The sequence below is a fragment of the Chanodichthys erythropterus genome, chromosome 17 (genome assembly GCF_024489055.1).
Source record: "Chanodichthys erythropterus isolate Z2021 chromosome 17, ASM2448905v1, whole genome shotgun sequence".
NCBI lineage: Eukaryota > Metazoa > Chordata > Actinopteri > Cypriniformes > Xenocyprididae > Chanodichthys > Chanodichthys erythropterus.
The window spans coordinates 4,395,279-4,407,500 of record NC_090237.1 but is presented as its reverse complement, the minus strand read 5'-3'; the positions used below and the strand labels follow the sequence as shown (position 1 = coordinate 4,407,500).

General features: G+C 36.8%; 1 protein-coding gene and 1 non-coding gene across 2 annotated transcripts in view; both read right to left on the bottom strand.

The window, feature by feature from the left end:
- Positions 1–10,880, bottom strand: part of LOC137005205 (nuclear mitotic apparatus protein 1-like) — a 13,047-nt gene extending 2,167 nt beyond the window's left edge. The window contains exons 1-15 of the mRNA XM_067366020.1: positions 10,839–10,880; positions 10,671–10,756; positions 10,203–10,282; positions 9,144–9,296; positions 8,987–9,072; positions 8,413–8,469; positions 8,232–8,322; positions 7,914–8,064; positions 6,184–6,317; positions 5,991–6,102; positions 5,405–5,522; positions 4,157–4,240; positions 2,211–2,261; positions 918–989; positions 631–840 (exon numbers count right to left, since the gene is read on the bottom strand). Of these exons, the coding sequence (XP_067222121.1) occupies positions 631–840; positions 918–989; positions 2,211–2,261; positions 4,157–4,240; positions 5,405–5,522; positions 5,991–6,102; positions 6,184–6,317; positions 7,914–8,064; positions 8,232–8,322; positions 8,413–8,469; positions 8,987–9,072; positions 9,144–9,296; positions 10,203–10,282; positions 10,671–10,756; positions 10,839–10,880 (1,527 nt within the window). The remainder of the gene's footprint in view (positions 1–630; positions 841–917; positions 990–2,210; positions 2,262–4,156; positions 4,241–5,404; positions 5,523–5,990; positions 6,103–6,183; positions 6,318–7,913; positions 8,065–8,231; positions 8,323–8,412; positions 8,470–8,986; positions 9,073–9,143; positions 9,297–10,202; positions 10,283–10,670; positions 10,757–10,838) is intronic.
- LOC137005710 (small Cajal body-specific RNA 14) lies at positions 9,124–9,252 on the bottom strand. The gene has a single exon (XR_010892442.1). It is a non-coding gene; the product is annotated as a small Cajal body-specific RNA 14 (non-coding RNA).
- Positions 10,881–12,222: the final 1,342 nt, after the last annotated feature.

Genomic DNA, 12,222 nt, shown 5'->3' with positions numbered 1-12,222 from the left:
ACATAGACAGACAAAAGACAGACAGAAGGAAAAAAGAAAAAAAAGAAAAAAAAACAGACAGATGTAAAAAGACAAAGACAGACGGCAAGAAAGACGGACAGCTAAAAAGACAGACAGATAATATAAGACAGATATTAAAATATAAGACAGATAATAAGTCTTTGGTATGTTAGGAGTAAATATGAACTTTTAAAAACACCACTACAAAATACATTTAATAAAATTATTTTATTTCAAATACATTATTGCAAAACAACAATTCAATCTATAAAGTGAAGAGAAGACAAACAAACAAGAAAATGATGGATAAAAATAAATCCAGGGTTTGTCCAGAAATGATCGTGGACTTCACCTGTGGAGAGAGAAGGCAGTTTCAGAAAGTTCATGAATCACAATAAAACGAGGCATTACCTCCTAACGGCAGATACATACAGTCAAACGCTTCAGGACAGACCGTCTGCACAGTTACTTCTATTGCTCTCCCTAAACACACAAAATACCTTTTTTTAAACGTAGACTTAAATATTGTGCTGATTCACCATGCATTAATCTAAATCTGAGATCTACCAGCTCAACTGAAGTCTCATAGTTTTTCCTCTTCTAGTGGTTCATGCTTCATGCTGTTTGTACCTGTTTGACATTGAAGGTTTTGGAAGACTTGTTGCGGGGACATTTTCTCAGCGCAGAGACCCGAGGAGATCTGCCGTTAGCGGCGCTGGCCCCTGTGGGAATTTTACAGGCGTCTTCACGGAGTTTGAGGCCTCGCCGCAGCAAACTACCTCCACCACTGCGCTTCGGCGTATTAGCAATCACGAACATCACAGATTGCTTTTGCTTAGGCTAGAGATGAAAAGAGAAAGGCAGAATTATGGGAATGTGTGAATGTCATTTGTGTGCACTTATATAAACTACTCTACCTGAGAGTTTGAAAGTCTGTTGGCATGCCGGCTCTTAACAGTCGCTGTCCGAGAGATGCAGCTCGCCAACTTCTTCAGCAGCAGCACATGGATGAAGATGAGGCAAAGGATTGCACATCATTCAGAAAAGACTTCCTTACAGGTTTAGTTCACTTTCAAATAAAATTTTCCTGATAATTTACTCACCCCCACTATAATGAGAATAATCCTGGAATGTTTTCATCAAAAAACGTAATTTCTTTTCGACTGAAGAAAGACAGACATGAACATCTTGGATGGCATGGGGGTGAGTAAATTATCAGGAAAATTTTATTTGAACGTGAACTAATCCTTTAAAGCCTGACATGATAATTCTAACTTTTTGAACCTTTTATTGAACCTTTAAACTAAGTTTGCATACACATGTTTTTTGCTGAGCATCATATTTGATACATATTCTCATATTGTAAGATATTTTTGATATAATTCATGGATCATATAATTAAATCATATTAGTGAGAATATGGAGGGGAAAACACCTCAATTTCAATCAGAGGCGTACACTGCGTAATTTGCACCAAATTGCATATTTTGCATTAAATTTATATGGCCAAAAAGTAAGATGAAATTCTGATGCTTGTAACGTAAATTAATGAGATCTTCATAACAGTATAACAGACGACTATTGACATTAAACAAATATCAGTTGTCAATCCATCTCACAATAATGTGTTTGAATGCTTAGTTTTATGAGCAAAGCTCTGTGGTTTTAATACATAATGCAATGCAATACAATGATGATTGAGAGATGAACCTTCTTCAAAAGCCTGAGGATCATATTTGATGCACTGATTTTTCAAAAAAAGAAAAAAAAAGAAAGAAAAAAGGATGAATAATCAAGTAAACCTAAGTTGCTTCAGTCCATTAAGTGTTCATTTTGAAATAATTACTAAAATATGAAAATTATTTAACCAACAAAGTTAGTTAAATCTTACATTTACTTTATAAAAAAACTTCACAGCAAACACGTGAACCACAAGCTGAAGGTGGACATTTTACAATTATACTAAAAGGCATTGTTAAAAAAAAAAAAAAAAAAAAAAAAAAAAAAAAAAGTCAAACTGTCAAACAGGCAACAGAAGGCGTGTAATAGATTTTTCAGCAAAGTTAATAATACATAGAGGCCTTAAATTGTGTATCAAATATGAAACAGTATGCTTTATAGGGTTAGACAATTCACAATTCAACAAACATCCTAAAAAAAAAAAAAAAAAAAAACAATCTTCATATGTACATGTTCTCGTTCGGTCGTACCTCAGGTGTGTCAGGTGTTCCATGCAGATAGAATCCCGGCCGCTTGCGAACCTGTAAGGTGTGTTTATTCTGTGAATCATGCAAGTGCAAAGTGACACAAACTTTTTAAAGGGATAGGTCACCCTAAAATGAAAAATAAGTCATCATTTACTCACCCTGGTGTTGTTCTAATGCCATACACCCTTCTTTTTCGGACCACGAAAGGTGAATTTGTAAAAAAAAAAAAAAAAAAAATCCCTCTCGCACTGGTCCATATAAATGGCAGTGAAGCTTTTAGAAGCATTACAGAATTCAGTGCTATTCTAAGAATGGTCCATCCATTCTAAGTGTTCTAGGGACTATATGATTTATGTTATGTAACAAAAATCCTGACCTCGGCCATTAGTCTTCTGTTCACAGCGTGCATTGTGAAACTATCACCACCGCAATTCACTCCGACTCACCCAGAAAAAACTAAATGTGAGAAATGAATATGAATAAAAATGTGACATGAAATACAATCCATGTACATTCTCCTCTGAGGTGAATATATCCGTTGTGTCCGTCATAAGAAGTTATAGCGTTCACATCTGTCAACTGTCATTCTGACCGCTATACAAAGTGAGATATTCAACTCAGTGAAGAAAATGCACGGATACTTTTTTGGGATTTCTAGGCGTTGCATTTTGTGTCATTTTTTTTTTTAATGAATCTTAATTTTTTCACAACTTGTGCGTTTATCTAGGCGAGTCAGAGTGAACTGCGGTGCAGATAGAGTCTCACAAATGCACACCGTACACAGAAGACCAATGGCCAAGGTCAGGTTTTTTTGTTATATAATACATTAAATGTCATCCGTTTTTCACCAAACATTATGGCCCCAGAACACTTCAAACGGATAACACGTGTAGCATGGGACCATTCTGTGATACTTTTGCATCTTTTTAAAAAAAACTTGATGCTGGTCACTATTCACTGTTATTATATGGACGAGCATGAGCAGCCTGAAAAAGAAAAAAGGGTGTATGGCATTGGAAGAGTAAATGATGACTTAATTTGCATGTTAGGGTGAACTATCCCTTTAATGCCAAGGTCAAGACCCCCATTGGACCCTTTTCACAGACTGTGATGACACGTTTTCACAGTTTATAATGGAAAAAATAGCAATTTTAATATTTTCATTGTTAAAAATGTAATGTACATTTATAACACTATACTTTGTGTTACTTTAAACTACTTAATGCTGCTGTTCTAATACAATGCCTGAGGAAGCGACAGAAAATTTGACATCTTTTTCCACTTCTAACAAACATAATCTCTCGATAACCTTCATAAAACTGTCAAATCACCATTTTCTTTTGCTATTGGAGCAAATGGGAATGTAAAAATTATATTCCTTTAAGCACTATAGAAGTTTACCCAACTATGACATCTTGCGATTCTGAGAAAAGGGTCCATATGATATGAAAAACCCATTGTTTTAACATTTGAAATCAGCCATACTTTTTAAATCAAACAATTTTAACAAACAAAAACTGAAAAGAAATCAAGTTTAATCATTCTAAACAGAAACGCTTAGTAGAAATTACCATCAACTGGTTAATAATGTTATTTTATTGTTCCGTTTAAGATTTTAAATTTGAAAGTCAACCAACCATGAAACCAAATAGTACTGCCTATGCAAATGTGACATTGACACATCCAACACGAGCGAAATGCATAACAGGTAAGTCACTGGAATTGGCTTTTGAATCTCAGGAGCTTTTTCGAGGATGTCACAAAAGTTAAAGAATTACATTTAAGTGAAAATGAAAGATGTTGTGCGTTTTGAAACCAGTGAAAATTGCAAGTTAGTGTAGAAACGCTACTTTCAGGAAATGGGGAAAAAAAAAAAACACTTTATACAAGTTAGCATTGTGGATTCATGTATGGTCAGACACACACACATGTCATTATATTACACATACTCTTAGACTTCCTCTGCATCTCATGTCCTCATTGTCATCGATCATCTTCCTCCTCTCTTGCAGACGTTTCTCAGCAAAGTCCACCTGAAACAAACACAGCTGCATGTGAAACTAAACTGAAAACTACAGAAAGGGGATTCAGTGTAAACCATTCAGTAGCTTTTCACTTTGGCCTTCGCCTGGTCTCGTTCCATCTGCAGGGTTTTCTCAAGAGATGTCCTGATCTCCTGTGACTCCTGGTATTTACTGCTGTAATGCTGTAATTGTTTGAATAATATCTTCAGATTCTCCAGGAGCTCCTTATTCTGCTGCTCCCATTGTTGAGCAAGATTTTTAAGAGTGAAAATGCCGGTCTTTTGTTTTTCCAGCTTCAGCTCCAGCTGAGCTCTAAGCCTATCAGACTTCAGCTGTTGATTCTTCATCTCAGTTTTAAGAGCACTTATTTGAGTGTCACTCTCTGAGGAAAGAGCTGAAATCCTGGCCTGAAGTTCCCTGATGATTTTCTCAAGCTCCTGAACTTTTTCTTGAGTTTGAAGGCTCTCAATTTTGTTCAAAGCCTGACAAGAGACAAGGTTGCAAATTAATTAATTTTTTTTTTTTTGCATCCTAGCATTTATACAGTTAAAGGATTAGTTCACTTTCAAATAAACATTTCCTGATAAAAGAAAGAAATTAAGGTTTTTGATGAAAACATTCCAGGATTATTCTCCTTATAGTGGACTCCAAACGGTTGAAGGTCAAAATGACTGTTTCAGTGCAGCTTCAAAGGGCTTTAAACGATACCAGACGAGGAATAAGAGTCTTATCTAGAGAAACGATCAGTCATTTTTGAAAAAAATAAATAAATAAAAATGTATATGCTTTATAAACACAAATGAACGCTTTCCAAGTGAAACATTCCAAAACCTTAATTTCTTTGCGACTGAAGAAAGATGAACATCTTGGATGACATGGGGGTGAGTAAATTATCAGGAAAATTTTATTTGAAAGTGAACTAATCCTTTAACAAAATGACGTGAGATTCATTCAGGTATGAATAAATACCTTGTGTTTGACGGCCTTGTTCAACTCGTGCTCAAGAAACTCCTTTCTGCTCTTCCATTCAGCCTGTGACGTTTCATGAGCCAGCGTGAGTTTGGTAACTTCCTCCTCGGCTCTCGCCAGCTGAGCGAAGACGTTTCACACCTGATGAGTCCAAAGTGAGAGCGGGGGATATAAAAACAAAGCAATAGTATAAAAGTGTCCCACCTGAGCAGATAAAGTTTGGTTCTCCTCCATTAGTTCATGCATTTTTTTCTCTTTCTGGCGATTTTCGGTTTTTAAATCTTGGCACTGCTTCAAAACCTCATGCACTCTGTGCAGAAGACTGTACAAGAAAAAAAAAAAAAAAAATGTGTTAATCCACTAACTAACATGAACTACCAATGTAATATTGCTGTTTGAGCATGAAAATGATCTACAAAAGTCCCTCCAGCAGGAGTGATTCTCTACATCAGAGTCATTGTTTCAGGGAGTTCAGAACGCCTCAATTGTAGTCTTGAGTTTTCTTCCCTCACAATATTCCTCATTTAAATAATTCACACACAGAATAAAGGCCTGGTTGAGTTAGTTAGCAGTGCGTTGAAACTCGCAGTTATGGTAAGGGGCAGGATATTTCCCAAACACACTCAAAGCACTTGACCAATCACAACACACTGGTCCAGCCGACCAATCAGAGCACATTGTGCTTTTGAGAAGGAGTGGCTTCATAGAGACAGGAACTAAACAGAGCGTTACTGACAGTCTGGGAAGAGAGGAGACATGCTTACTCAACCTTAACCTTCTTGCGCCTCACCTCTCGTTCTTCTCCTGCAGCTCCAGCTGCTCTGCTTTATGGTCTTTCTCCAGTTCTCGTTGTTCTCTCAGCATTCGGTCCACCCTATGCTGCAGCTGGATAATCAGACCCTCTGTGGGTGAAAAAGAGGGAGAAATTCAACCAAATTTACAGCAGAGTTTATGTCATTCACTCCAGACAGCATAAATTATACCTTTTTCTGAGATTATGTTGATCTGATTGGCCAGTTCTTTCTCCAGCGCATCTTTCATGTCTCGCCCATGTGCCAATTCTTTCCGGAGTCTCTTCAACAGTTGTGGTGTGCTCATTACATCCTGCACTGGAGAGCTGGAGATGTGAGAGAGTTAATAACCTTTAACACAGGACGCGGCAAGCAGTGGAATCGATGCACGGCTGCCGCTTTCTCTCATAGTCGAAGCGTTTTGTGCAGTCGAGGCGGTGCTCAGGGCGGACACTTCAAGAGTTACAACAGTGCTTCCCACACATAGACTTTACTTGGGCAGGCCGCCCACGTATAATAACGGCCGCCCAAGTATATTTGGAGACACATTTTTGCTTTTATTATTTTTACCTGCTCGTTATGTGTGCGTCTGAACTGTTTACTAACATTCCCACAGGCGCTGCATGTTGCAAAGTCACAAGGGGGCGCTGTTGTGCGTTCTACAAGCTCGCGCAACAGCGCTCCAGTCTGCTTGTGATTCTCAATCAATGAAAAGCGCAGATTTATGCCAAGCGATTGCTAATGAACTCAAGCTGATGAATTACTACAAAGTCTACTTTATGGCCTTTATATAAAATGTTTTAGACGTTTGTAAGAATCTGAAGGATCAGCCTGCAATAGTACAGGCATTTCAAAATAAGAGTCCCGGTGTATTTCAGGCTTGTTTATAATTAAAAGTCACACACTAAGTTTTTTCTTTTGGGCATTATTTGTATTTTGGTTACACAATAAATTGTATTTAATTTGATTTCCATTTAATTAATAGTAAATTATTGTAGTCTCCCCCACAGGAAGAAAAGACTAAGAACATTATTTGACATTATTCATTTTATTTTATTAAATTTTACTAGTAAAATCTGTGTCCCATTCACTGAGAGAGACATTATATGACAGCAAGGAGAACATAGGAAAAGGTGAACCATTTAAATGCTGTAATTTTGCATAATTATTTAATAATATAACAATATTAGTATGTAATTAAATGTAATATGCTATGTAATTAAAATTAATTTCAATTAAATAAAAATACTGTTTAAAAAAAAAAAAAAAAAAAAAAAACACACATTATTTGTTTGTCACATGTAGTAGACCATTTTTGTGTTGTGGGTAATAGGATTTTTCGCCCGGCTACCACCGCAAGTATATTTCAAACCTGTGGGAAGCGCTGTACAATCAACAAGGTCACATTTGTCTTATCAACTACAATATTTTGCAGGTATTTGTATTTTTACCTGGCAAAACAATTGTTACACTAATTTCTGATGGATCATACAACCAATAACTGTTTTCTATGTGAATATATTGTAAATTGTCATTTATTCCTGAGATCAAAGTTATCAGTGTCACATGATCCTTCAGAAATCATTCTAACATGATGATTTGCTGCTCAAGAAACATTTTTTGCTATAATCAATGTTGAAAACTGTTGGGCTGCTTTAGATTTTTGTGGAATCCATGATGCTTTTTTTTAAAATCAGGATTCTTTAATGAATGGAAAGTTCAAAAGAACAGCATTTATTTAAATAGAATTCTTTTGTAACATTATAAATGTCTTTAAATGACACTTTATCAACTTAATGTGTCCTTACTGAATAAAAGTATTAATTTCTTTAAAAAAAACAAACAAAAAAAACAAAACATTTTGAATGGTTATGAGGAGTTTACCACGAAATCAGATGATGCAATGATGCACGGACTCCCACCTGACTGAGCTGCAGGCCCCCGTGTCAAGCTCTTGAAACTGAAATCTGGCGGGTTTTTGGACGCTCTTGATGAACGGAGACTTATCATCGTCAGTGCACAAAGGTGACCAGCAGCTGCTCCCACAGCTGGAGGTGGAGAAGGTCACATCAGCTACAGAGTGAAAGAGAGAAGAATGTTAAAAAGCATCTAAAGCAAAGTTCATGTGAAAATTCGGTTAACACATAAAAAGATTTCTTCAAAATTCTAACATCACTACAAATCAATAAGATGCATTTTAGGGACAGTAAATTAGCAAATGTGATAATGTGGCTACTTACGGGCTTTGGTGAGGAATTTATTTAGTTCATTGTCTAAAGACAGACCATCAGCATCATCTTCTACAAAACGAAACATGGATGCGATCATCAACTGACACAGAAACACAGAGAGCAAGAGAGTCAGTCGAGAAAATTCACAGACGTCCAAACAACAGTACTGAACACTCACCCCTGTCTTTACCTCCAAAGGTACCATGTTGTACTTTGCAAAACCGCAGTAACACAGAACAAGCACCACCTGCACACAGCATATATAGGAACACACAGTATTTTCTACCTAAAATGCACATTCAAATGCTTTTCCCAAACACACACACACAAAAAAAAAAAGAGAAAAGTCGTTTTAAAATGTCTATTTTAAAAACACATTCCCCAATTTAATGGCTTTCATGTTTTTAAATAGAACGTTTATATAAGAAAAAGTCTTGAATACATGCAAGAACACATCTTCAAAATGTAAATGTCTCCAAATGAGGGTAAATTAATTTAACATCAGGAAGAGTTCTTGAGATTTATAATATTTAAGGACATTTCTTATTTGACACAGTTATGAGGGTCTACAGAGGTCAACTACATGTACTGTAGTTCAAACATTAAAGCATAGTGTTAGCAACACCAAGGTCTTGGGTTCAATTCCCAGGACATGCATGAACTGATGAAATATGTACTCTGAAACGCAATGCAAGTCGCTTTGGATCATAAACAAAGAAAAGCATCTATAATAAGAGTCTAATTCAGAACAAAAACAAACACACCTTTGTGATCTGAAGCTCCAGCTCGATTCCCTGACTGATTTTGTGTAACATGAGGGATGCTTGTCTTGGGCTGAACTGAAAGTCATCTGCATGTTGAAGGAAATAAAGGTAAGCAGCAGTTTATGCAAACATGCATGCGTGTGTGGAACCATCGCACAGGGAGCCCGAACACTCGACAGGCCCTGTCGGCAGGAACCAGCATCTCTCTGTGTGGCGTCCAGGACTACGGCACTGCTCGGCTCTGCAGCCACACTGGGACAAACCACAGTCTGAACATCATGACGCTCTGACCTGGAATCGAACCTGCAACCTTTCCAACCACAGTCCAACTCCTTATCCACTGAGCCACTGCTAATGTTACATTTTCAACTTGTGTAATGTTGCTATTTGGGTTACTCAATATCTATATATGGTCTCTTCCTGAAACGCCTCCATTGTAGTCTTGAGTTTTCTTCAGGGAACAAACACATTTTATTCCTCATTTAAATAATTCCTGCCCCAAAGCATATGCAAAATAAAGGGGCGGGGCCTGGTTGAGTTAGTTAGTAGTATATAGAAACTTGCAGTTATGGTAAGGGGCGGGACATTTCCCAAGCACGCTCAAAGCGGTTAACCAATCACAACACACTGGTCCAGCCGACCAATCAGAGCACACTGTGCTTTTCGGAAGGAGGGGCTTCATAGAGACAGGAACTAAACACAGCGTTACTGACAGACTGGGAAGAGAGGAGCTGCAACAATGGAGAATATGGAGAAAATAGTGCGTTTTATGAACGTTCAAGCATGAAAACCTATTTTATCAGACCTAAAATGACATAATAGTTTATCTTTAAAGGGGACATATCATGAAAATCTGACTTTTTCCTGTGTTTAAGTGCTATAATCGGGTCCCCGGTGCATCTACCAACCCAGTAACTTTGTTTGATAAGCCTTTCTTTACAAGCATGTGAAAAAACGAGCCTAGTGATGTAGTAAGGGGATTATATTACAATATTACTGCTCTTTAATCTGTACGTTTCCACCAACGGTGCCGTCATTTTGTTTTCACAAGCAACAACGGTGTACCAGTTCAAACGCCATAGCAAAAAAACGCAACAAAGGGGGTGAGGCCAAGGTAAGACTGCTTATGACTGAGACTTACATTACATCTTGTGAAAAGGGGCCTAAAAGGTCCCCTTTAAAAGACCAGTCTGACAGGTTTGGGTTTGCTACTCACCCTGCAGTATGCTGAAGAGCATTTCCATCATATTAGGAGATGGTGACAAAAATAAACCATCATGGGACTCTTTCCCTTGTCTACAGAACAAGATGACACATTAACAAACACATTTAAAGATACTAATTTAACAGATGCTTTTATCCAAAGTGACTTACAAATGAGTAACAAAAACACTAGACTTGCATTAGGTTTGTAAAGATCATGTGGTATTTTGCGGTTTAGACTACAAAAAATAAAGTGAATTTGCATCAGAAATGCCTCAAATCAAAGTGAGTAAACTATAGTAGACAACATTTGAAGTGGATCAAAACCTTTCATCAAAGTTGTCCTAAAACCTTCTTGTTAGGACTTCTTAGTTCTTAGGACAACATTGATGAACTTTTTTGATCCCACTTCAAATGCGGACTACTGTAATAAGTTATGAAAAGGCATTCCTATTGTGACCATCAGCACATCACAGCTCACACTCTGTAGGCAAGCTTAAGGAGTCGATGACCGTCCATCATCTGGGTGATTTTGTTAATAGGCTCCTCAGGACACACACTGTTGATCTGTCAGAAGAACATCAGTCACTGTAAACATGTCTTTAAATGTCATGGTGTGATGCATCGAAAGATGACAGAGTCGACTTACCCATGACAACAGTGCTGCTTCCTTAACCCCATTCAACTCCATGACAGACACTAGAAATAGATAACTACATTCACCATACAGAATGTGGATTTTTATGAATAGATATATCCACTGCGCTGGCCAAGAGACGTGATGCAACTGAAGAAAACGCGTGCAAATAGAAAACAAACTCAGCAAATTAAGAAAACATCCTCATCAGTTTGACAATGCACATGCTGCAAATACTCTCAACACAACTAAATACAGAAATGCGATGCAAATACTCACAAGTGACGAACCTGGCTGGGACATGCTTGTCGTTTAATGTCTACTCATCAGTAGTGTTGGGAGTAACGCATTACTACGTAACTTGAGTTACGTAATCAGATTACCGTTTCATATAACTAGTAACATAACGCAATACTTTTTCACTTTCCCCAAAAAAATAAATAAATAATAATAATCCAAGTTACTTTTTCGAATAAGTAACGCAAGTTACTTTTTCACATTTATTGACTGCCAGCTCTCCTGTCCCCATGTTGAGAGAAACAAAGTGCAGGTGTGTTGTGAGCGTTGTGTGAACTTGATGGTTATTGTAGTTCTAGACTAAATTTGAACATGCATTTAGTCATTTCACTTGCATAAAAACATTCAGTATTCCTCAAAATAAATAAAAACACTGAAATGCAAACTTAGAATTATTAACTATATTAAATTGCATAAATATTTATTGCATTTAATCTCACTTGATCAACTTATGTCTTTGCTGCTGAACTTCAAAGATCTAATTCAACCATACCAATAAGCAAAAATTACTTAAGATTAGATTAAGAAATAAGAGTGGCAGCACAGCACAGCTGAAAGGTTTGAGCTGGGCCCTATACATACGTAAATATGCATTTTTTTTAAGCATATATTTTAAGCTTATTGTGAAAGGGCACATTTGCCATAACATATATTTTTTATTGTTATTAAAAAACAAACAAGCAAGTCCAGCTGAGAAAAAGTAACAAAGTAATGTAATGCATTGTAGTAATGTAATGGATTATTTTTCATAAAAATAAAGTAACGCAATTAGTTACTTTTTAGGGAGTAGTGTAATATTATAATGCATTACTTTTAAAAGTAACTTTCCCCAACACAGCTCGTCAGTGGCGTTTTTGATGACCTGAAAGTTAAGGTTTTTTTTCCTTATCCTCATATGTATGTTTTGAGTATTTTCAGCGCGTTTGTTTGCATTAAGTAACAGAAGAACAGAAGCATTATCATTACAATTAAAACACACTCGGATCAATTAAACACGATCTGTTGGTACAAACAGCAATTGTACCATAAAAAGATGAAACTCCAGAACTCAACTAGTTAAATATGTTGGGTATTTTACAACTTTTTACCTCCTTAAAAT